Source organism: Hyperoodon ampullatus, assembly GCF_949752795.1.
Source record: "Hyperoodon ampullatus genome assembly, chromosome: 1".
Taxonomy (NCBI): domain Eukaryota; kingdom Metazoa; phylum Chordata; class Mammalia; order Artiodactyla; family Ziphiidae; genus Hyperoodon; species Hyperoodon ampullatus.
This window is the reverse complement of record NC_136914.1, coordinates 1,518,196-1,544,278: the sequence shown is the minus strand read 5'-3', so window position 1 is coordinate 1,544,278 and position 26,083 is coordinate 1,518,196. Positions and strand designations below refer to the sequence as shown.

The window sequence follows — 26,083 nt, the reverse complement described above, 5'->3', positions numbered from 1 at the left end:
TTTAATAGAATATAAACCTATAATGAACATCGAAAACTCTAGGCATTTACAGATTCAGTTGTATACAACCCCTTGTCTAGAAAGTTTGACCCTTTGGCCCCAAAATTGCCAGTGAACTGTATGTTTTTCTGCAGCACCAGGGACGGAGTCTTACAGAGCACAAGTCACTCTGTGCCATGACTTTCTGTGTATTTACATGTCTCTCCTGGGCAATATGTTACCTGTGGGACCATGACTCATTCATCTCTGTGCTCAGCACCTTAAGCAGTGCCTAAGGGCCTATTTATTGAACATATATTTGAATGAATCATTCAAAACCGATTACTTTTGCAAATTTATTTCCCCCAGGTTCCACAGCTTATAGATTTGGGTAAAATGATTAACTATAATGAGATCCATCATGTTGATTTATTTCTATAGTCGTTGACCCCAGTGTGGCTTTCTGGATCAAGATCACACGATGTTCTCTCTGGCCTGCTATGCACCTGTGTGAACAACAATGATGTTCCCTCTCTAACAGACGGAGGGTATGAAGGTGGAGGCAAGTCAAGGCCATGTAGATGATTCCTCAATATTAGATCTGTGTGCAACTAAGGGTTCCCACTCTTTTATGTTCTTGGCGTAGGGGTCACTTTTGCAACATGCTTGGGTTAACATACAGTGTGTTATAACAAAGATTCTGAATCAAAACCCATACAGCTCTTCATTCAAAAGGGCTGGAGTACAGCCCCATCTTCCAGATAGGTATGGAGTTCAGGGGTCATCGAGCCAGCATCGAAATGTCCATCTCCTCTTTAATATTCTCTTTTATCTTCAAAATCTCATCTGCAAAGCTTCCACACTGGCAGAATTGCCGCAGAGCAAGACTCAGATTCCTGCCCCCTTGTTAATATGATTCCGGTTTGCCCACTCCTTGTTAATATGACTCATGCTAAAATGGAGCATTAATAATACTCCCTGCAAAGCAAATTTAAAGGTGACTGCATTTTCGATTACATATGCACACGTGTACAACAATCCCTAAGGGCTTTTAAAGGTGAAGAGAGAGAAAATACTTCCACTTGCAAATGGCAGAAGGGGCTCTGTTCCAACATTTGAAAAGTAAATCGTATTTAAAACTAGGACCAGACTTGGAAAATTTCTACTAAGAATGATAGTTTTTTTGGGAAAAGTATCACACTGAGAAACCACATAGACTTCCACATGGAGTATCTTCGTGTTTCTCACCTTAAAATGTTAAGACTTAAATGTTGGAATAATACATTTCAGATGCATTTGGTCCAGTTTTTGACTCTCAGGATTGAATAAATGGAATCTGTCCAGATTAAACAGAATCAAATCATGAGTGCTGCACATCTAGGGTATTACTGATTGAGTTAGGTGGGCTTCAGAGGAAAAAGACAGATGGTTTAACCACCTCATAATGCCAGAGCTTTGAACTGAGTGCATAGCAATATTATAAAATTGATATTGTACTATAAAATAAAGATAAACGATGCCTTCTTTTCCCTCTCTTAAAAAAACAATTAAAATACTGATTGTTGGCCAATGCAAACACAACTCTGCTATCCAGAGTTACTTGCTCAGGCAGGGCAGGATGCTGGGCTCTTGACCTCAGCATCTTTCAGCACAGTGGAGATCTTCCTCATGGTTACTGGAGTCCCAGAGGATGCTGGTTTCCAGGCCCAGGCTGGTCTGGTCCCTAATACCTAAAGATCCCTCAGCCAGTAGATAGCGATTTGGGGTACAGCCCATAGGCAGAGGAACCAAATAGTCCAAGAATTGGATGCTCACGTTTTGGTCCCTCCTTGTGTATCTTAAGGTGTCCTGCTGCCTATGACGTTATCCTCTTTTCGAGACCAAAGCTGATACTTGGCTTCCCCCATCACCACTGTTGACACAAGCAGGTTCCTAAGGATTATTTCCAGGCAAAGAACACCACTTTGTCATTCTTGTTCCTCTGAGACTCAGACACAGGCTCCACCTGGAGAGTCCTGAGTTCCTCCCTGCACCTGAAACTTCACTCTGTTTTTCACTCCCCAACCCTTTCTTTCTCTTGTCCTTCTTGGCTACCTGTTCGCTTATAGCTTTGCCAGCTTTCCCAGCCAGCCTCTGCACAGATGCTGCAGCCCTCCTGTCTGTGTGGCATAAAGATTCCTTTAAAAAAAAGAAGTTACTGGATGGGGAGGAGGTTCACCTCCTGCTAATTAAGAGCAGTTCATTATTCAGCAGGGATTCCCAGAAAGTCTCAAAAAAAGATGAGTGGGAGGATAAAGGCTTGGGGTTTGGGTATGAGCATTAAGCAAGGCAGAGGGTGGGGGTAAGGGGAGGAAAGGAAGGAAGGAAGTGATGAGACAATCTTCCCTGACTGGCTATCTTCCACGTCTGACACAGATTATCTAAAAATTGCCTCCTGGCACTGGCTTGATGAAGACCAAAGGGTCTCCCGTGGAAAGGATACACATGCTTGCACGAAAGCTGGTAAGTGTTTTCAGTGAGTCCTTCTTCATTGAGCACCACGATGATCTGCCCACAGGTGGCACAGATGTTGTCTGACAAGCTCCTGGTGGGCATCCCACTGACTCTGTAGAACTGTTGGAGGAAAGGCCCAGAGCACCACCATTCTCGGAGCACAGGGAAGCCACTGCCAGGCTTGGGAACATAGTCTTTACTGTTTCTCTGTTGGTTTAGAACTTGAAACACTTTTTCCCATAGGGACAATGCTACTGTGGGGTAAAGGTTTCTAGGCAAAACCCCGCTGAACCCCAAATGGACCCAAAGCACATCGCTAATTATAACTACCTAACCTCCCCACCAAGGAATCCTTTGAGAGGAACAGTTTTTATCCAGAGCTGTAAGTTCAGACTCACACGGGAAGCTTTTTCAGCTCACCCAGAGCCTGACCCTTCCCTTTATTTTCCTGGAGACTCTGATTCATAGATCTGGAGTAAACCCAGGCATCTATGTATCTTTTAATTAATTTTAATGTAATTAAAATTTTAATATAATCCCAAGTGATTATACGGAGCACACAGACTAATCCCATTAGAAGGCAATGCATCCAGAACCCTAATTTAAGACACTGCGTCTCCCCAGGGCTGCGGATGAGGAGTGATTCTCAACATTAGCAGCACATTAGAATGTCTCAGAAGCTTTTTTAAAAATAAAATATTTATTTTATAATAGCTTTAAACTTAAAGATATGAAGATAGTACAGAGTTCCCATACCAAGTTTCCCCTATCAGTAACATCTTACATCAGTATGGTACATTTGTCACAATTAATGAGCCAACATTGATACATTATTATGAAATAAAGTTTATACTTTATTCAGATTACTTGATTTTCCCTTAATGTCCTTATTTTATTTCAAAACCCCACCTAGGATACCATTAATTTTCGTGTCTCCTTAGGCTCCTCTTGGCTTTGGCAGTTTCTCAGACTTTGTTTTTTTTCTGACTTTGACAGTTTTGGAGGCAGGTATTTTGTAGAATGTCCTTCAATTGGAATTTAGCTGATGTTTATTCTCTTGATTACGCTGGGGTTATGGTTTTAGGGAGGAAGATAACAGAGGTGAAGTGCCATTCTTACCACACTGTAGCAAGGGTACATGCAGTCAACATGACGTCACTGTTGATGTTGACCTTGATCACCTAGGCTGAGGTAGTGGTTGTCAAATTTCTCCACTATAAAGCTACTCGTTCTTTTTTTTTTTTTTTTTTTTTTTTGCTATATGCGGGCCTCTCAGTGTTGTGGCCTCTCCTGTTGTGGAGCACGGGCTCTGGACGCGCAGGCTCAGCGGCCATGGCTCACGGGCCCAGCCGCTCCACGGCATGTGGGATCTTCCCAGACCAGGGCACGAACCCGTGTCCCCTGCATCGGCAGGCGGACTCCCAACCACTGCGCCACCAGGGAAGCCCAAGCTACTCGTTCTTTTACTTCTTTTTATACTGTACTCTTTGGAAGGAAATCATCATCACCATGAGCAGCCCACACTTAAGGAGTGGGAAGTTATAAGTTATGCTCCACCTCTGTATTAGTCAGCGTTCTCCAGAGAAATGGAACTGATAGGATATGCATGAGTGTGTGTGTGTGGAGAGAGAGAGAGAGAGAGAGAGGGAGGGAGAGACAGAGGGAGGGAGGGCAGGGAGGGAGGGAGAGGGAGAGAGAGACTCATTTTAAAGACTTGGGGCTGGGAAGTCTGAAACCTGGAGGGCAGGCTAGCAGGCTGTAAACTCTGCAAAGAGTTATTTCAGACTTAAGGCAGTATTCCTTCTTCTCTAGGAAACTTCAGTTTTTGCCCTTAAGGCCTTCGACTGATTGGCTAAGACCCATCCATATTTTCAAGGGTATTTTCTTTCCCTTAAAGTTAATCATATCTACAAAATGCATTCAAAGCAACACGTAGACTGGTGTTTGATCAAACAACTGGACACCAGAGCCTAGTCAAGTTGACATATAACATTTAACCACACAACCTTCTTAAGGGTGGAATATCTACATAAATTATGTGGAATTCTTCTACATAGGAGATTTGTCTATTCTCCTCTATTTATCTATCTATCTATTTATTTATTTATTTAATTTATCTATCCAATCATTTATTTATGTCACTATGGACTCATGGATATTTATTCTATACTTTGAGTTATAACCCAATACTATTACTACTACTACTATCTACTATTGTGTTGCTCAAATTGTTTCAGCTTTGGCCATTGGGATCTCTTTCAGTTGGCTTCTGTGTCTTTTTGACATATCCCCATCATTGTGGGTTTTGTCTTGTGTGGGTTTTTTTTTGAGCACTTCCTTACTTTCTGACACTACAATATACTCCAGGCTCATATTGTATATTCCCTGCCAAGATCAGAGTCAGCCATTTTTCCAAGAAACACTGCTTCCCCTTATTATAGAATGGTATTAGAAACCAAGATCTGGGTACTCGGTGTGACTCGGTGTGTCATTGCTTCTATGGCTTCGTAGCTGACAGAGCAAGGAAATATGTCTGTATATACTAACCCATGTGTATACACATATCTATAAATATTTCTATATGTATCATCTACATTAAGATACATTAAGCTAAACATGAGTTCAGACTGATGACTTTGACTCATCCATTACTACATAGATAATTCTAGCTTTTTCTCCTTGCTTGTATGTAAGCTTCTGAGAGTAAGACATGTAGCTCCCACAATCGGTCTTCCATTTACTTGGTAATCCAATTCCAGAATACATGTATAGTGGTATCAAAATTGTTAACCCATAGCCCTGAGGGAAACTACTTTATGAACTAGCATACAGTGCTTATGTATATTTCCTTTTGCTTTTAATCTTAGATCTCCACTCATTTCAAAGTGACTTAGGTCAGCACTTTCTCCCCACCCCCTTCAGTGAGGTTATTTCATACATTTGTAATACAGTTAAACTCTTTTGTCACAGTCTACATTCTATCCTGGCATTCCCTGACATCTTAAATGATTTTTTAAGATTGGCATACATTAAGGTTTACCCTTTCCACTATAAAATACTGTTGATTTTGACAAAGGCATAGTGTCACGTATTCACCATTAGAGTATCATACAGAATAACTTCACCACCCTAACAAATTACCTGTGCTTCACACATTCAACCCTGCTCCCTCCCTAACGCCCTGGCAACCACAGATCTCTTTAGCATCTCCATAGCTGTACCTTTTTCAAATTGTCATAGAAGTGGAATCGTGTAGTATGTAGCCTTTTCAGGCTGGCTTCTTTCACTTAGCAATATATATTTACAATTCATCCAAGTTTGGCATGGCTTAATAGCTCATTCCTTTTCCTAGGGAGCTTTTAAAACAAAGCAGATGCATTGGCTCCACTCCCAGAGTCTGACAATTAGTGTGGGGCTTGGGCGCTGGGGTGAGAATGGAGAGTGCTCATCCTTTGCTTCCTCTTTACCTCTGTCACATGTGTGCATGCACACACACACACACACACACACACACACACACACCATCAGTTTAAGTCAAAGATGGCTGTGCCAATGGCTTGAGGCAAGGGTTTTTATGTATCTGGTGGTTGGAAAGAGGATGACAGGAGATGACAAGATGTTGAAGACTGGTGGGATGGGGTCAGGTGAGAAATCTCCAGGATGTTGGTGCTTAAAGACTTGGTTGTCTTGCCAGGTTAAGTCTCTTCTTCCTGGTCCACTGGAGAACAGAGGACATACAACTCTTCTCTTCCTCTCCTGTCCCTAAACAAGCACAAGAGAGTTTGGGAATTTTTTAAAGGGGGGATGGCTCTGGTTTTTGTTGGAGGAAGTAGGAGTGAAAATGCTCCCTCCTGTGTTCACCTTAAACCTTATAAGAAAAGCTGTTGTCTCAGAGATTACACATGGCAGGTCGATTCCAGAATTTCACTATAGAAGTTGGATTCCAGGCTCTAGGAAAGGAGTAAGATGGAGCCTACAGAGATGGGGGATGAAGTCAAGGTCTTGTTTACTCAGTCCTGTCCCATAAAGAGAGGGAGAACAACAGTCCAGAAGTTCACTCTTCTCTTGCCACTCACACTGGTTTTTCCATTTTACATCTGGCTGTGTACCAAAAGACTGGTAGAGGGCAGAGATGTGGAATTTCTGAAACCACTGGGTCTTCCCTGGAGCCCTTAGTATGCAAGTTTTTAAGAGATGTGCATGTGTTAGACACAGATGGATACTCCTAATATCTGAATTTGGAATCCATCTAACCAGAAAGTATGTCCATTCTGAGTTTTATTTTTAAGAGAGTTAAAAAAAAACTATTAGGGATTTTTTTAAATTCCAGGGAAGAATATTACAGTTAGAATACATTTAGCACACTTTTTTGTCTTCTACTTCTTCAAATGCTGTATAATGATAACTGCTGCATAATAATAATGATAACATCATATCTTTATGATGAGTATTACTCTGAGGCATTGGTTGATTCTAAAGTGTTTTATGTGCATCAGATATGACTTTTATTTGCATTAACAGAGATCAAGTGTTTTTGTTATCGCTGAATTTTTACTAATCCTTTATATGTTGGCAATTGGAGTATGCTAGACATGGTTACTTCCAGATAATCTGATGCCATGAGAATCCAGGGAGCAGTTGGGCTGACAGAACCAAAAAAGACTTATCTATTTTTGAAAATGGATGCAAATGTGTAAGATGAGACCATTTCTCCATGTACCATAGATGATTTCAAAGAATGAAAGCAATGCTTCCCCTATAGTAGAAGCCATGTAATCTGAGCAGATCTCTGCAAAGTCTCTCCCCATTACTCCATAGTAGAGGCCATAGAACAAGGGCACGATGCCCAAATCCATGGAATCTCTAGCCTTGATTCTATTGAAAACAACAGTGAAGGGAAGTAGGGATGTGGCATTTGTGGGGATGGATGAGGGCTGCAGCTTGGAAAGTATTCGGTTGGCCAAAAAGTTCATTTGGTTTGGTCAAATACCCCGAACGAATTTTTTGGCCAATGCAGTATTTCCTGCCATGGTATCTAACAGAGCCTTGGTGATATTTCCCCCCACTTATTTGTTTAATTTTTTTTTTAAATGAAAGATTTTAAAATTCTCTCAATTCCATTCAAATTTTACTACTCAGGGCTAAGTGGACAAAGTCATTATTGAGAGTGTTTAAAGGCTTCTTAGGACTGCAGTGCTGAGACAAGCCAACTCTAACCAGCAGTTCTCAAGCTTGGCTGCGTGTAGAAAAACCTGGGCAGCTTGTAAAAACCTCCATCCCCAGGCTGCACCCTGGGCCAATTACATCAGGCTTTCTGGGGTTGGGGCCTGTGCAGCAATATTTTTGGAGGCTCTCCAGACACCAGGTGATTGCAGTGGTCCACTAACATTAGGAACCTCTTTAATAGTCCAGTGGTTTTCAGCCCTAACTGTAGATTGCAATCACCTGAGGGAGATTTAAACATATACTGATACACGAGCCCACTTTCAGGGGCTGTAATTTAAGTGGCCTGAGGTGAGGTCGGGACAGCAGCTAGGGTTGAGAATCCCTGCTATCAAACTTAGATTTTACAGAATGCTTTCAAATACTTTATCTTTCCTAAAAATATTTGAGATAGATATTATTATCCCCAATTTACCTTTGAAAAAACGGAGACTTAGAAAAAATGATTTGCTTAACATGACAATTGGTACAAAATGAAACCAGGAATTAAGTGCAAATTTTGAGGCCCTTTGCTGCCCTGCCGTGGTTGCCGTGTGTTAATAAAAAAAACCTTTTGCAAGTTGGATCATATTTCAAATGCACTAGGATTCTCTATGGAAACCCCTATTTCTTTTTTAAAGGTAAAGGTTTCTTTAAAAAGTAAATGATTAGTATCACCTCACACCAGTTAGAATGGGCATCACCAGAAAATCTACAAACAACAAATGCTGGAGAAGGTGTGGAGAAAAGGGAACCCTCACTCATTGTTGGTGAGAATGTAAATTGATACAGCCACTATGGAGAACAGTATGGAGGTTCCTTAAAAAACTAAAAACAGAATTACCATTTGACCCAGCAATCCCACTATTGGGCATATACCCAGAGAAAACCATAATTCAAAAAGACACATGCACCCCAATGTTCACTGCAACACTATTTACAATAGCCAGGCCATGGAAGCAACCTAAATGCCCATTGACAGACGAATGGATAAAGAAGATATGGTACATATATACAATGGAATATTACTCAGCCATAAAAAGGAATGAAATTGGGTCATTTGTAGAGACGTGGATGGACCTAGAGACTGTCATACAGAGTGAAGTAAGTCAGAAAGAGAAAAACAAATATTGTACATTAATGCATATATGTGGAATCTAGAAAAATGGTGCAGATGAACAGTTTTGCAGGGCAGAAATAGAGACACAGATGTAGAGAACAAACGTACGGACACCAAGGGGGGAAAGCGGGGGCGGGGGGGCGATTGGTGGTGTTGGGATGAATTGGGAGATTGGGATTGACCTATATACACTAATACATATAAAATAGATAACTAATAAGAACCTGCTGTATCAAAAAAAATAAAAATTCAAAAAGAAAGTAAATGATTATCTTCTAATGTAATGTCTGGACCTTAATCATTGCACTTTTGATGTGCTATCTCTGTAAGCAGTCTCAAATACTAGCAATGGATGTAGGTGGGTCTGATTGAGTTGGGAAGGAAGTGGAGAGAGGAGAGGCGTTGGGTAGTCTGTCTCTGGAACCTTCTTCTGATAGTTTTTGTACTCTTAATTTGAGGAAGAAATGGTAAAGGCAGAGAGCTGTGTAGACCTAGAGGGCAGCCATCTTTTGGTAATGTGAACCGGGAATTCCAACACAGTGGGTGGTTTCATCCTTTCAATATTTGAGAATAGGGGCAGTGAGGAAGAATGAAGATGACCTTCCCTCCATACCCAGAGGAGCAAGTATTTATAATCTAATTGATAAAAAGTGTAGCAATGAACTCGTTTTTCCACAGAAAAGAATCTTAATACCATAATGCTCAACAAAAATTAATAGTGAAAAAATAGTTCCTTCCCATCTGAAGGGTTAGATTCTTTGAATGCCTCACTATAGGAGAATTCCTGGTTAAGGATCTTAAAATTGTATGGATAATAATCTTGGGGAAACTCTATTCCCAAGTAACTTCATAAAAGTCCTTATGAATACTTTTATGTTCATTAAAGTAATACAGACAGTGTGCTGAAAAAATAAATCAGTGTCTTTCTACAGCTTAAACTAATAATAATAGATCTGTACAGTTATTTTCTATCCCTTTCCTGCTAGAGAATGGTAGGAGTTCCCACTCTGAAAGTTTCATGAAATACTTATAAAATCAGATTGCTATGTTGCCATAGGAAGAGGCTTTCCTCCCAGGGCTGGTTCTCCGTCTGATTGTCTTCCTTATTTTATTTATTTATTATTATTATTTTTTAAAGTAGTTTTTAAAATTTATTTTATTTTTGGCTGCGTTGGGTCTTCATTGTTGCACGCGGGCTTTCTCTAGTTGCAGCGAGCTGGGGCTATTCTTCGTTGCGGTGCACGGGCTTCTCATTGTGGTGGCTTCTCTTGTTGCAGAACATAGGCTTTAGGTGTGCAGGCTTCAGTAGTTGGGACATGTGGGCTCAGTAGTTGTGGTCCATGGGCTCTAGAGCACAGGCTCAGTAGTTGTGGAACATGGGCTTAGTTGCTCCACGGCATGTGGGATCTTCCTGGACCAGGGCTCGAACCCATGTCACCTGCATTGGCAGGCAGATTCTTAACCACTGCACAACCAGGGAAGCCCTGTCTTCCTTATTTTATGAGTTAAGGGTTGCTGACCTCTGCCTCTGAATTTCTGTTAAGGTCCTAGAGATTTAGAGTAACTTTGATGTGACAGATCTTCCAGGCAATTTTTCATTTGAGATGTTTTCCATGGCTGTGCGGTATGTCTTACATTCCCTTTCTAGGACATAGGTTGATTACACAGCCTCAGCTCTGCCCGTGAGACCCTCACCCATAGCACATCTCAGCAACCATCTTCGCAATGGGAGCACGGTTCTGAGTCATAGATATTATTCCAATTTCCTTTATTTCTCCTTAGACTTTCTTGTTTTTTTATCTCTTCACCTCTCTTTCAGTGAAAGTTTCAGTACTCAGTTTCCTCTTTTCCTAACTGCTCCCAGCAAAAGGGATTTCATGGATACCAGAAACAAAATTCTAGAGCAGTGCTGTCCAGTGGAAATATAGATTGGACAAAATTAAAAGTTTTCTTGTAGCCACACTAAAAAGGTAAAAAGAAACACATGAAATAATTTCACCAATACAAACAGAGCACTATCATCTCAGCATGTAATCGATAGAAAAATTATTTTCTTATGCTGTCTTTGAATTCCAATGTGTATTTTAGACTTACAGCACCTCTTATGAAATCCAATGTGTATTTTAGACTTACAGAACCTCTTATGTCATAATTTAAGTGCCCTGTAGTTACATAGGCTAGTTGCTACGGTATTGGATAGCATACTTCTAGAGGTTTTAAGGAAGAAGATCTATAGAAGGAAATGACACTTCAGAAATTTGTGGAAGGGAAATTTGTAGTTCAGTAAGAACTACTCTACCATAAATGTCAGCCGACTTTTTTTTTGTTTGCTTGTTTAAATTTATTTATTTATTTATTTATTTATTGGCTGCATTGGGTCTTTGTTGCTGCGCGCGGGCTTTTCTCTAGTTGTGGCGATCAAGGGCTACTCTTCGTTGCAGTGCGTGGGCTTCTCATTGGGTGGCTTCTCTTGCTGCAGAGCAGGGGCTCTAGGCATGTGGGCTTCAGTAGTTGTGGCTCATGGGCTTTAGAGCACAGTCTCTGTAGTTGTGGCACACAGGCTTAGTTACTCAGCGGCATACGAGATCTTCCCGGACCAGGGCTCGAACCCATGTCCCCTGCATTGGCAGGCGGATTCTTAACCACTGTGCCACCAGGGAAGCCCTGTCAGTCTGCTTTTAATGGTGATCTTTTAAACTTATAGACCACGTATAGATTCTCCTTAAAGCTTATAATTTTGGGAAAACTTTTAAATCTGTGGGTTTTCTCTTCCTTTTCTCCTGGTTTTCCCCAGTGATATCTACGATACCAATGATAGGCCTATAAACAACGTGTGCATGGAAAAGTATAGGGCCAAACGTGGCTTCCAGAGACAGAGAACTTGACCAGGTGAATGTTATAAGCAAGTGCTTGGAGATATGAATGTCTTAATTGGAGATACTTACTTGAAAAATAAATTGAATCCACACATTGTAAACATGATAGCCAAATAACCCACAGCACCAAATGCACAGCTGACTTTTTGGATAAGAAGAAACCATTTGTAGAGCAATCTGTGGAGTAAAAAATAGGGAGAAGCACAAAACACGATGTACTATAAAATATTTTACCTTTTTAGAACATTGTTATAAGTCAATTTTTAGTTTCTAAAATTCTATTCATTATGCAATATACAGAACATGAGTATATTATATCAGCTAAACCCCGTAATAATCTCTTTTAATCCACTATCAACAAGCAGTATATAAAGAGTACTATCATGCACATGTGTTTCTGTGTATATGCATATGTAAATTCACTGTGACTTATTTATGTTCCTCATGTAAAAATGGCCTTCAGGACTGGTTATTCTATATGGGACCTTGCCTACCTTCCTCTCCTCCTTTTCTCATTTGGCCCTAGGTTAACTTAGAGTGGTTTTGGCAGGAGTACCTTGGGGGCAAGCAAAAGATGGGAAGAGAAGTCTAGAGGGGAGACCTCCAGGAGTTTCTCTTCCCTCCTGCTGCCCCAGCCCAAGGGCAGGCATCACCAGCCCTCACCCCATCACCTCTCCACTCAAACAGCACCCCACCCCCCAGTCCTGGAGCAAGAGTGCTTCAGACTTGTTTTTCTGCTATGTGGATGGGTCTTTTGTGTGTCCCACACTCACCATGATGACTTCTAAGGCCTTTCCCTCTTCCCACAGGGTCCAAGTGGAGAAGGAAGAGTATGGAGATGGAGGGCAAGAGTGGAGATGATCTAGAAGGAGCCATGTACCCTGTTCATCTCATTCCAGGCAGTAAAAGCACTTAGAAAAACTACAGAAAGGCCACACGGCTGCTTTGTGCCTGAGAGAATGTGGGAAGAGGATGGGGGCACAGCTCCATTCCTGGGACACTGTGGTACAAGGACCCTACCCACTGGAACAAGAAAAGAGGGTGGAAGGAGGAGACCTGAGGGGCCCAGGCTTGGTGCCCAGAGAAGATAGGGGGTGCTGGCACATTGCACACAAGGGTGAACAATGGCAGGGGACCCTGTTCGCCCTCAGCCCTTTCCCTCCTCATCCTCCTGAAGCCCCTCTCCTGTATTTCACCCCAAACTTCATTCAGAGTTTCCCTCGAAAGACCTGGCTCCCCCTTTTACCTCTGACCCCTGGAGCCCTGTCCCCAACTCACACCTTCCCCAACTTCCTCCCTGTTGGAGACATTGCACCAAATGCTTATGTTCTATGGTATTACTGATGCAATGTTTCAGCATTATTTAATTTATTTTTAAAAAATTTTTATTGAAGTATAGTTGACTTATGATATTATATTAGTTTCAGGTGTACAACATAGTGAGTTGACATTTTTATGCATTACGAAATGATCACCCCTATGAGTCTGGTTACCATCTATCACAATACAAAGTTATTACTATATTATCAACTATACAGGCAGACCTCGCTTTATTGCACTTTGTAGATACTGCGGGGTTTGTTTTGTTTGTTTGTTTTTTACAATTTGAAGGCTTGTGTCAACCCTTCGTCGAGCAAGTCTATATGCGCCATTTTTTCCAACAGCATTTGCTCACTTTTTGTCTCTGTGTCCCATTTTGGTAATTCTTGCAAGATTTCAAACTTCATTATTATTATATTTGTTATGATGACCTGTGATCAGTGATCTTTGATGTTACTATTGTCATTGTTTTGGGGTACCACAAACCACACCCATGTAAGATGGCAAATTTAATTGATAAATAGTGTGTGTGTTCTGACTGCTCCATCCACTGGCCATTCCCCCATCTCTCTCCCTTTCCTCAGCCCTCTCTATTTCCTGAGACACAACAATATTGAAATCAGGCCAATTAATAACCCTACAGTGGTCCCAGTGTTCAAGTGAAAGGAAGAGTTGCGTGTCTCTCACTTTAAATCAGAAGCTAGAAATGATTAAGCATAGTAAGGAAGGCATGTCAAAAGCAGAAGTAGGCTGAAAGCTAGGCCTCTTGCACCAAACAGTGAGCCAAGTTGTGGATGCAAAGGAAAAGTACTTGAAGGAATTTAAAAGTGCTGCTCCAGTGAACACAGAAATGAAAGTGAGACAGCCTTATTGCTGATGTGGAGAAAGTTTTAGTGGTCTGGTTAGAGGATCAAACCAGCCACTACATTCTCTTAAGCCAAAGCCTAATCCAGAGCAAGGCCCTAACTCCCTTCAATTCCCTGAAGGCTGAAAGAGGTGAAGAAGCTACAGAAGAAAAGTTTGAAGCTAGCAGAGATTGGTTCATAAGATTTAAAGAAAGACGCTCTCTCTGTAACACAAAAGTGCAAGGTGAGTCAGCAAGTGCTGCTGCACCAAGAAGCTGCAGCAAGTTACCCAGAAGATCTAGCTAAGATAATTAATGATGGTGGCTGCACTAAATGACAGATTTTTCAATGTAGACAAAACAGCTTTCTATTGGAAGATGCCTTCTAGGACTTTCACAGCTAGAGAAGAGAAGTCAGTGCCTGGCTTCAAAGCTTCAAAGGACAGGCTGATGCTCTTGTTAGGGTTTAATGTAGCTGGTGACTTTAAGTCGAAGCCAATGCTCATCTACCATTCTGAAAATCCTAGGGCCCTGAAGAATTATGCTCAGTCTATTCTGCCTCTGCTCTATAAATGGAACAACAAAGCCTACATGGCAGCACATCTGATTGCAACACAGTTTACTGAATACTTAGTACTCCTCAGAAAAAAAGATTCAAAATATTACTGCTCATTGACAATTCACCTGGTCACTCAAGAGCTCTGATGGAGATGGACAATGAGATTAATGCTTTTATGCCTACTAATACAGTATCGATTCTGCAGCCCATGAATCAAGGACCAATTTCAATCTTCAATTCTTATTATTTAAGAAATACATTCCATAAGGCTATAGCTGTCATAAATAGTGATTCCTCTGATGGATCTGGGCAAAGTAAATAAAAAACTTTATGCAAAGGATTCACCATTCTAAATGCCATTAAGAATACTTGTGATTCATGGGAACAGGTAAAAATATCAGCATTGACAGGAGTTTGGAAGAAGCTGATTCCAACCCTCATGATGACTTTGAGGAGTTCAAGACTTCAGTGGAAGAAGGAACTGCAGAGGTGGTGGAAATAGCAAGAGAACTAGAGTTTGATGTGGAACCTGAAAATGCGACCAAATTGCTGCAATCTCCTGATAAAATTTGAACAAATGAGGAATTGCTTCATATGGATGAGCAAAGAAAGTGGTTTCTTGAGATGGAAACTTCTCCTGGTGAAGATGCTGTGAAGACTGTTCAAATGACAACAAAGGATTTGGAATATTACATAAACTCAGTTGATAAAGCAGCAGCAAAGGTGTGAGAGGACTGACTCCAATTTTATGTGTTTGTTTTTTTTGCGGTGCGCGGGCCTCTCACTGTGTGGCCTCTCCTGTTGCGGATCACAGGCTCCGGACGTGCAGGCTCAGTGGCCATGGCTCACGGACCCAGCCACTCCGTGGCACGTGGGATCTTCCCGGACCCGGGCATGAACCCGTGTCTCCTGCATCGGCAGGCGGACTCTCAAGCACTGCGCCACCAGGGAAGCCCTGACTCCAATTTTAAGAGAAGTTCTATGTGGATAAAATGCTATCAAACAGCACCACATGCTGCAGAGAAATCGTCCATGAAAGAGTCAATCGATGCGGCAGACTTCGCTGTCTTATTTTAAGAAATAGTCACAGCAGCCCCAGCCTTCAGTAACCACCACCCTGATCAGTTAGCAGCCACCAACATGGAGGCAAGACCCTCCGCCAGAAACAAGATTACAACTTGCTGAAGGCTCAGATGATAGTTAGCACATTTTAGGAATACATATTTTTAAATTAAGGTATGTACAACGTTTTTTTGAATATATTTCTATCGCACACTTAATAGGCTACAGTCTAGTGTAAGCATATGTAGTGTAAACTTTTATGTGCACTGGGGAACCAGAAAACTTGTGTGACTCACTCTATTATGAAATTCACTTTATTGCAGTGGTCTGGAACCTGACACAAAAGGTATGCTTGTACATTGCATTCCTGTAACTTACTTACTTTATAACTTGAAGTTCATACTTCTATTTTTAAAAAATTATTTTAATTATTTAATTTATTTTTGGCTGCCTCGGGACGTAGCTGCAGCACGTGGGATCTTCACTGAGGCATGTGGGATCTTCACTGAGGCATGTGGGATCTTTTGTTGCAGTGCGAGACCTCTTCATTGTGGTGCGTGGGCTTCTCTCTAGTGGCGAGCAGTTTTTCCTCTTCTCTAGTTGCGGCGCGCAGGCTCCAGGGTGCATGGGATCTGTAGTTTTGACGTGCAGGCTTAGTTGCCTCGAGGCATGTGGGATCTTAGTTCCCCGACCAGGGATCAAACCTGCGTCCCCTGCATTGTAAGTTGGATTCTTTACCACTGGACCACCAGGGAAGTCCCAAAGTTTGTACTTCTTAATTCCTTTCACCTATTTCACCCATTCCTCCACTCCCTTCCCCTGTGGCAACCACTAGTTTGTTCTCTGTATCTATGAGTCTGTTTGGTTATGTTTGTTCATTTGTTTGTTTGTTTTTACATTCCACATATAAGTAATATATGGTATTTGTCTTTGTCTGACTTTTAAACTTAGTATAACACTTTCTAGGTCCATCTATGTTGTCCAATCAAAATACAAAATTCGATACTTTTAATGGCTGAGTAATATTCCATCGTGGGCATATACCCCATCTTCTTTATCCATTCCGCTGTCGATGGACACCTAGGCTGCTTCCATATCTTGGCTATTGTAAATAATGCTGCCATGAACATGGGGGAGCACACATGTTTTTAAATTAGTGTTTTTGTTTTCTTTGGTTAAATACCCAAAAGAGGAACTGCTGGATGGTAAGGTAACTGTATTTAAACATTTTTAAAAAGAACCTCCATGCTGTTTTCCATAGTGGCTCCACCAGTTTACAGTCCCACCCACAGTGCACAAGGGTTCCCTTTTCTTCACATTCTTGCCAAGACTTATTACTTCTTGTCTTTTTGATAATAGCCATTTGACAGGTGTGAGATAATATCTCATTATGGTTTTGATTTGCATTTCCCCAATGATTGATGTTGAGCATCTTTTCATGTGCCTGTTGGCCATCTGTATGTCTTCTTTGGAAAAATGTCTATTCATGTCCTTAGCCCACTTTTAAAATGGATTGTTGGTTTTTGATGGAGTTGTATGAGTTCTTTATATATTTGGAGATTAACCCCTTATCGAACATATAATTTGCAAATATCTTCTCCCATTCAGTAGGTTACCTTTTCACTTTTGTTGATAGTTTCCATTGCCATGCAAAAGCTTTTTAGTTTGATGTGGTCCCATTTGTTTATTTTTGCTTTTGTTGTCCTTGCCTGAGGAGACAGATCAAAAAAATATTGCAAAAACTGATGTCAAAGAGTGTACTGCCTATGTTTTCTTCTAAGATTTTTATGGTTTCAGGTCTTACATTTAAACCTTCAATCCATTTTGAGTTCATTTTTGTATATAGTGTAAGAAAATGGTCCAGTTTCATTCTTTTACATGTAGCTGTTCAGTTTTCCCAATGCCATTTACTGAAGAGACTGTCTTTTCGCCATTGTATATTCTTGCTTCTTTTACTGTAGATTAATTGACCATATTAGCATGGGTTTATTTCTAGACTCTCTATTCTCCTCCACTGATCTAATTGTCTGTTTCTGTGCCAGTACCATACTGTTTTGATCACTATAGCTTTGTAGGATGGTTTGAAATCAGGGAGTGTGATACCTCCAGCTCAGTTCTTCTTTCTCAAGATTGTTTTGGCCATTTGGGGTCTTTTGTAATTCCACACAAATTCTAGGACTATTTGTGAAAAATGCCATTGGTATTTTAATAGGGATTGCATTGAATCTGTAGATTGCCTTGGGTAGTATGGATATTTTAACAATATTAATTCTTCCAATCCATAACCCCAGTATATCTCTCTACTTGTGTCATCTTCAATTTCTCTTATCAGTGTCTTACAATTTTCTGACTACAGGTCTTTTACCTCTTTAGGTAGGTTATTCCTAAGTATTTTATTCTTTTTGATGCTATGATAAGTGGGATTGTTTCCTTAATTTCTACATCTGACAGTTCATTGTTAGTGTACAGAAATGTAACAGATTTCTTTGTATTAATTTTATATCCTGCAACTTTACCAAATTCATTATTGGGCTCTAGTAGTTTTCTGGTGACATCCTTAGGATTTTCTATGTATAGTATCATGTCATCTGCAAACAGTGAGAGTTTTACCTCTTCCTTTCAAATTTAGATTCCTTTTATTTCTTTTACTCCTCTGATTGCTGTGGCTAGGACTTCCAAAACTATCAATATGTTGAATAAAAGTGATGAGGGCTTCCCTGGTAGCGCAGTGGTTGGGGGTCCGCCTGCTAATGCAGGGGACCCGGGTTCGTGCCGCGGTCCGGGAGGATCCCACATGCCGCGGAGCGGCTGGGCCCGTGAGCCATGGCCACTGAGCCTGCGCGTCCGGAGCCTGTGCTCCGCAACGGGAGAGGCCACAACAGTGAGAGGCCCACGTACCACAACAAATAATAATAATAATAAAAAATAAAAATGATGAGAGTGGGCATCCTTGTCTTGTTCCTGATCTTAGAGGAGAAGTGTCCAGCTTCTCACTGTTGAGTATGATGTTAACTGTGGGTTTGTCATAAATGGACTTTATTATGTTGAGGTATGTTCCCTCTATACCCTTTGTTGAGAGTTTTTATCATAAATGGATGTTGAATTTTGTCAAATGCCCTTTCTGAACCCATTGAGATGATCATGTGATTTTTATCCTTTGTTTTGTTAATGTGGTGTATCATGTTGATTGATTTGTGGATGCTGAACTATCCTTGCATCCCTGGAATAAATCCCACTTGATCATGGTGTATGTTCCTATTAATGTATTGTTGAATTTGGTTTCCTAATATTAATTGAAGATATTTGCATCTATGATCATCAAGGATATCAGGCTGTAATTTTCTTTTTTGGTAGTGTTTTAGTCTGGTTTTGGTATCAGGGTATTACTAGCCTTGTAGATTGAGTTTGAGAGTATTCCTTCCTCTTTAATTTTTTGGAATTGTTTGAGAAGGATTAGTATTAACTCTTCTTTAAATGTTTGGTAGAACTCCCTGTGAAGCATCTGGTCCTGGACTTTTGTTTGTTGGAAGTTTTTTGATTACTGATTCAATTTCATTACTAGTAATTGGTCTTTTCAGATTTTCTATTTCATCCTGATTCAGTCTTGGAAGATTGTATTTTTCTAGCAATTTATCCATTTCTTCTAGGTTGTGTAATTTGTTGGCATATAATTGTTCATAGTAGTCTCTTATGATTGTTTGTATGTTTGTGGTTTTGGTTGTAATTTCTCCTATTTCACTTCTGATTTTATTTATTTGGGCCCTCTCCTTTTTTCTCAATGAGACTGGCTAAAGGTTCATCAGTTTTTTTTTTTATCTTTTCAAAGAAACAGCTCTTAGTTTCATTGATCTTTTTAATTTTTTTAAGTCTCTATTTCATTTATTTCCACTTTGATCTTTATTATTTCCGTTCTTCTACTAACTTTGGCCTCTGTCTAGTCTTCTTTTTCTAGTTCCTTTTAGTTGTAAATTTATGTTGTTTATTTGAGATTTTTCTTGTTTTTTGAGGTTGGCCTGTATTGCTATGAACTTCCCTCTTAAAATTGATTTGCTGCATCCCATAGATTGTGGATCTATGTGTTTCCATTTTCATTTGTCTTGAGGTGTTTTTTGATTTTCTTTTTATTTCTTTGTTCACCCATTGGTCGTTTAGTAGCATGTTGTTTAGTATCCATGTGTTTATATTTTTTCCAGTTTTCTTCCTGTAATTGATTTCTACTTTTATACTGTTGTGATCAGGAAAAACACTTGATATGATATTGATCTTCTTAAATTTATTGACACTTGTTTGACACATGGCCTAGCATGTTATCTACCCTAGAGAATGTTCCATGTGCACTTGAAAAGAATGTGTATTCTGCAGTTTTTGGATGCAGTGTTCTATATATATCTATTAAGTTCATCTGATCTAATCATTTAAGGCCAGTGTTTCCTTACTGATTTTCTATCTGGCTGATCTATCCATTGATATAATTGGAACAGTAAAGTCCCTTGCTCTTACTGTACTGCTGTCGATTTCTCCCTTTATGTCTGTTAATATTTGTTATATTGTATTTAGGTCCTCCTAATGTTGGGTGCATAAATATTCACAGATGTTATATCCTTTTCTTGGACTGACACCTTTATAATTTTGTAATGCCTTTCTTTGTCTTTCGTTTTAGTCTTTGTTTTAAAGTCTATTTTGTCTGATATGAGTATTGCTACCCTAGCTTTCTTTTAGTTTCCATTTGCATGGAATATCTTCCTCCATCCTTTCACTTTAAGTCAGTGTGTGTTTTTAGATCTGATGTGAAGCCAGCATATAAATGGGTTTGGGTTTTTTTAATCCATTCAGCCACCCTATGTCCTTTGGTTGAAACATTTAGTCCATTTACATTTAAAGTTCTTATGATAAGTATGTACTTATTGCCATTTTGTTAACTGTTTTTTGTTTTTTTGTAGTTCTCTGTTCCTTTCTCCTTCTTTTAGTCTCTTCCCCTGTGGTTTGATGATTTTTAGTGTTAGGTTAGAGTTATTTTCACTTTATTTTTTGGTATTTCTATTGTGGGTTTTTGGTTTGTGGCTCATGAGTTTCATATACATGTAACCATATATATATATGTGTGTGTGTGTGTGTGTGTGTGTGTGTGTGTGTGTGTGTGTTAAGCTGATGGTCACTTATTTGAATACATTTTAGAAGTACTACATTTTTACTCCCCTCCAGCCCATGTTTTATGGTTTTGGTATCAAATTTTATATCTTTTCACTTTGTGTATCCCTTAACTACTTATTGTAGTTATAGTTTATTTTACAAATTTTGTCCTTTAACCTCCATACTACTGGTGGTTGATACACTGCCTTCACTATCTATTTGCCTTTACCAGTGAATTTTTTTTCTTTCACATATTTTCTTATGTCTAGTTATGGCTATTTGTTTTCCACTTAAAGGAAAGCCATCAACATTTCTTGTAAGGCTTGTTTAGTGGTGATGAACTCTTAGTTTTTGCTTATCTGGGAACCTCTTTATTTCTCCTTCAATTCTGAATGATAACCTTTCTGGGAAGAGTATTCTTGGTTGTAAGTTTTTTTCCTTTTAGCACTTTAAATATATCCTGCCCCTCTCTTTTGGCTTGTAATGTTTCTGCTGAAAAATTGAGGGATTCCTTGTATGTCACTTATTTTTTCTTGCTGCCTTTAAAATATTCTCTTTATCTTTAACTTTTGCCATTTTAATTATGACATGTGTTGATGTGGATCACTTTGGGTTCGTCATGTTTAGAATTCTCTGTGCTTCCTGGATCTGCATATCTGTTTCGATTTCCAGGTTAGGGAATTTTTCAGTCATTATTTCTTCAAAGAAATTTTATGTCCCTTTCTCCCTCTCTTCTCCTTCTCAGACCCCTGTAACGTGAATGTTAGTATACAGGATGTTGTCCTAGAGGTCCCTTAATATATCCTCTTTTTTAAAAATTCCTTTTTCTTTTTGTTGTTCTGATTGGGTGATTTCCACTATTCTGTCTTCCAGGTCACTGATCCGTTTTTCTGTATCATCTAATCTGCTGTTGATTCCCTCTAGTGTATTTTTCATTTCAGTTTTTGTATTCTTCAGCTCTGATTGGTTCTCTTCCTAACTATATGATGAAGTTCTCACTGTGTTCGTCCATTCTTTTCCCAAGATCTGTGAGCATCTCTATCACCATTAACTCTTTATCGGGTAAATTACTTATCTCTGTTTCATTGCTTTATTTTTTCTGGAATTTTATCTTGTTCTGTTCTTTCAAATTCCTTTGTCTCCTCATTTTGCTTGGCCTTTTGTATTTGTTTCTATGAATTAGGTGTAATAGCTACCTCCCAGTCTTGAAGGAGGTGACCTTGTGCAGCAGCACCCCTGTGTGGACTGTGTGTGCTGGGCAGCTTTGGCAGGTTGGCTAGGGCTGCAGTGGCATGGGTTGGGAATTTCCTAGGGCATGCTGGGGCTGGGCTGCCTAGGCAGGATGGTTGGAGTGGGTATGGGCTGGGGCCAGTGCTATTTTAAAAGATACTGTGCTTCCAAAGAAAGAAAACTACAGGGCAATATCACTGATGAACATAGATGCAAAAATCCTCAACAAAATACTAGCAAACAGAATCCAACAGCACATTAAAGGATCACACACAATAATCAAGTGGGGTTTATTCCAGGAATGCAAGGATTCTTCAATATATGCAAGTCAATCAACGTGATACACCATATTAACAAATTGAAGGAGAAAAACCATATGATCATCTCAATAGATGCAGAGAAAACTTACGACAAAATTCAACACCCATTTATGATAAAAAACCTGCAGAACATAGGCATAGAGAGAACTTTCCTCAATATAATAAAGGCCATATATGACAAACCCACAGCCAACATCATCCTCAATGGTGAAAAACTGAAAACATTTCCACTAAGATCAGGAACAAGACAAGGTTGCCCACTCTCACCACTCTTATTCCACATAGTTTTAGAAGTTTTAGCCACAGCAATCAGAGAAGAAAAGGAAATAAAAGGAATCCAAATTGGAAAAGAAGAAGTAAAACTGTCACTGTTTGCAGATGACATGATACTATACATAGAGAATCCTAAATATGCTACCAGAAAACTACTAGAGCTAATCAATAAATTTGGTAAAGTAGCAGGATACAAAATTAACGCACAGAAATCTCTGGCATTCCTATACACTAATGATGAAAAATCTGAAAGTGAAATCAAGAAAACACTCCCATTTACCATTCAACAAAAAGAATAAAATATCTAGGAATAAATCTACCTAAAGAGACAAAAGACCTGTATGCAGAAAATTATAAGACACTGATGAAAGAAATTAAAGATGATACAAATAGATGGAGAGATATACCATGTTCTTGGTTTGGAAGAATCAACATTGTGGGGCTTCCCTGGTGGCGCAGTGGTTGAGAGTCCGCCTGCCGGTGCAGGGGAAACGGGTTCGTGCCCCGGTCTGGGAGGATCCCACATGCCGCGGAGCGGCTGGGCCCGTGAGCCATGGCCGCTGGGCCTGTGCGTCCGGAGCCTGTGCTCCGCAACGGGAGAGGCCACAACAGTGAGTGGCCCACATACCGCAAAAAAAAAAAAAAAAAAAAAAAAAGAATCAACATTGTGAAAATGACTCTACTACCCAAAGCAATCTGCAGATTCAATGCAATCCCTATCAAACTACCACTGGCATTTTTCACAGATCTAGGACAAAAAATTTCACAATTTTTGTGGAAACACAAAAGACCCCAAATAGCCAAAGCAATCTTGAGAATGAAAAAAGGAGCTGGAGGAATCAGGCTCCCTGACTTCAGACTATACTACAAAGCTACAGTAATCAAGACAGTATGGTACTGGCACAAAAACAGAAAGATAGACCAATGGAACAGGATAGAAAGCCCAGAGATAAACCCATGCACATATGGTCACCTTATCTTTGATAAAGGAGGCAGGAATGTACAGTGGAGAAAGGACAGCCTCTTCAATACGTGGTGCTGGGAAAACTGGTCAGGGACATGTAAAAGTATGAGATTAGATCACTCCCTAACACCATACACAAAAATAAGTTCAAAATGGATTAAAGACCTAAATGTAAGGCCAGACCCTATCAAACTCTTAGAGGAAAACATAGGCAGAACACTCTATAACATAAATCACAGCAAGATCCTTTTTGACCCATCTCCTAGAGAAATGGAAATAAAAACAAAAATAAACAAATGGGACCTAATGAAACTTCAAAGCTTTTGCACAGCAAAGGAAACCATAAACAAGATCAAGACAACCCTCAGAATGGGAGAAAATATTTGCAAATGAAACAACTGACAAAGGATTAATCTCCAAAATTTATAAGCAGCTCATGCAGCTCAATAACAAAAAAACAAACAACCCAATCCAAAAATGGGCAGAAAACCTAAATAGACATTTCTCCAAAGAAGATATACAGACTGCCAACAAACACATGAAAGAATGCTCAACATCATTAATCGTTAGAGATATGCAAATCAAAGCTACAATGAGATATCATCTCACACCCGTCAGAATGGCCATCATCAAAAAATCTAGAAACAATAAATGCTGGAGAGGGTGTGGAGAAAAGGGAACACTCTTGCACTGCTGGTGGGAATGTGAATTGGTACAGCCACTATGGAGAACAGTATGGAGGTTCCTTAAAAAACTACAAATAGAACTACCATACGACCCAGCAATCTCACTACTGGGCATATACCCTAAGAAAACCATAATTCAAAAAGAGACATGTACCAAAATGTTCATTGCAGCTCTATTTACAATAGTCAGGAGATGGAAACAACCTAAGTGTCCATCATCAGATGAATGGATAAAGAAGATGTGGCACATATATACAATGGAATATTACTCAGCCATAAAAAGAAAGGAAATTGAGCTATTTGTAATGAGGTGCATAGACCTAGAGTCTGTCATACAGAGTGAAGTAAGTCAGAAAGAAAAAGACAAATACCGTATGCTAACACATATATATGGAATTTAAGAAAAAATAAATGTCATGAAGAACCTAGGGGTAAAACAGGAATAAAGACACAGACCTACTAGAGAATGGACTTGAGGATATGGGGAGGGGGAAGGGTAAGATGTGACAAAGCGAGAGATAGGCATGGACATATATACACTACCAAACGTAAGGTAGATAGCTAGTGGGAAGCAGCCGCATAGCACAGGGAGATCAGATCTGTGCTTTGTGACCGCCTGGAAGGGTGGGATAGGGAGGGTGGGAGGGAGGGAGATGCAAGAGGGAAGGGATATGGGAACAGATGTATATGTATAACTGATTCACTTTGTTATAAAGCAGAAACTAACACACCATTGTGAAACAATTATACTCCAATAAAGGAAAAAAAAAGATGCTGTGCTTCACTGAGTTCTGGTTAGAAGGGACCTTATGAAACATGATTTAAATGGGGGTTTGTGGTCTTGCCTGAGGAATGATTTGTCATTTACATGATTTCTATGATGAAATGCTTTCTTCACTTCAAGCAAGTGACATACAAGAATTATCTAGACAGCATCTTCTCCTATAGGTGTAATCCTGCCTCATCAGAGGGCTCAACAATGGAGAGTTACTTGGAGCAGGAAACCCACATGGGCTGCACAAGGTGTCTTAAATCACTATGAGGCTGTGTCATCTCCAAAGGGAGCCAGAAAGGGCTTTTGGGGTCTTTTTGCCACAGTGACTCCTTGGGCCATCTGTCCTCATGACTTGCCAGTGCTGAGCACTGTGGAGCATCGTCCAGTGCATCAAGATAAAGGCAGAAGTTAATGTTGCCAGAAAGGGTGATGATGGGAAAATTGGGAAAGTGGCAGCTCTGAGAGGATATCCCCTCCAACCCTCACAACATTGGCAGCACCAGAGTGGGCTTCCCTGAACTCCACATGTACTTTTTGCCCATCTCAAGGTTGTACCAGCATTAGAGGTGTGTCTGATTAATAACTGTTTAAACTGCAGTGTTTCTCTGTGCAAAGCAGCTGATTGATGTAATTAAGCCACAGCATGTTCTTGGGGCAGAGGCTTTGCATTCCAGTAGTCTGTGGCTTCATTCTGGGCTCCCTGGCTTACTACCTGTGGGAACTTGGCCACCCTATTTAGCATTTCTGAACTGTGATTGCCTCATTTATGAAGTGAGGAGGGTAGCACCAGATCCTAAAGCAGTCCCGAAGATTATGTGAGAAAATGTAGTAACTCAATATGTCATATTGTTGTTATGGTTGTGTTATGTTTTCCAAATGTACCCTCCCTCCCGCCACCCAAATCTTCCTGCTTACTGGCGGTATGAGTTTGTAAAGCCCAGAACTTCCTTGCTACTCAGATTACACTGGATGCAGATGTGCTACATTAGATATTGTGTTGATGTCAGAGCAGCCTCCAAAAAGGGAAGCTTGGCCTTAAGTTGGAGTTGATGTGATCGAGCCCAGCTCTTTGTGGCTGGCCTGTGGCCTGTTTTTGCGCCTGAATATAGCTTGACAGACAACCCAACTATAGTAGAGAGGAAACCCACTTCCCTTTCTCTGTTCTCTTTTCCACAAAGGAGCCCTGGTATACTCTGGGAGTGGAACAGCCAGTTTTTAAATGGCGTTGGTACTGGAGACTCTTCTTGGGT

At 40.2% G+C, this 26,083-nt stretch overlaps 1 protein-coding gene across 1 annotated transcript in view; it reads right to left on the bottom strand.

Annotated features, from left to right (window-relative positions):
- The window catches only part of RNF175 (ring finger protein 175), a gene marked incomplete at both ends in the record, with an annotated part of 79,219 nt that overhangs the window by 10,143 nt on the left and 42,993 nt on the right, over nucleotides 1-26,083 (bottom strand). Inside the window, 3 exon segments of the mRNA XM_079711013.1 lie at nucleotides 2,462-2,592; nucleotides 7,227-7,347; nucleotides 11,740-11,847. Of these exon segments, the coding sequence (XP_079567139.1) occupies nucleotides 2,462-2,592; nucleotides 7,227-7,347; nucleotides 11,740-11,847 (360 nt within the window).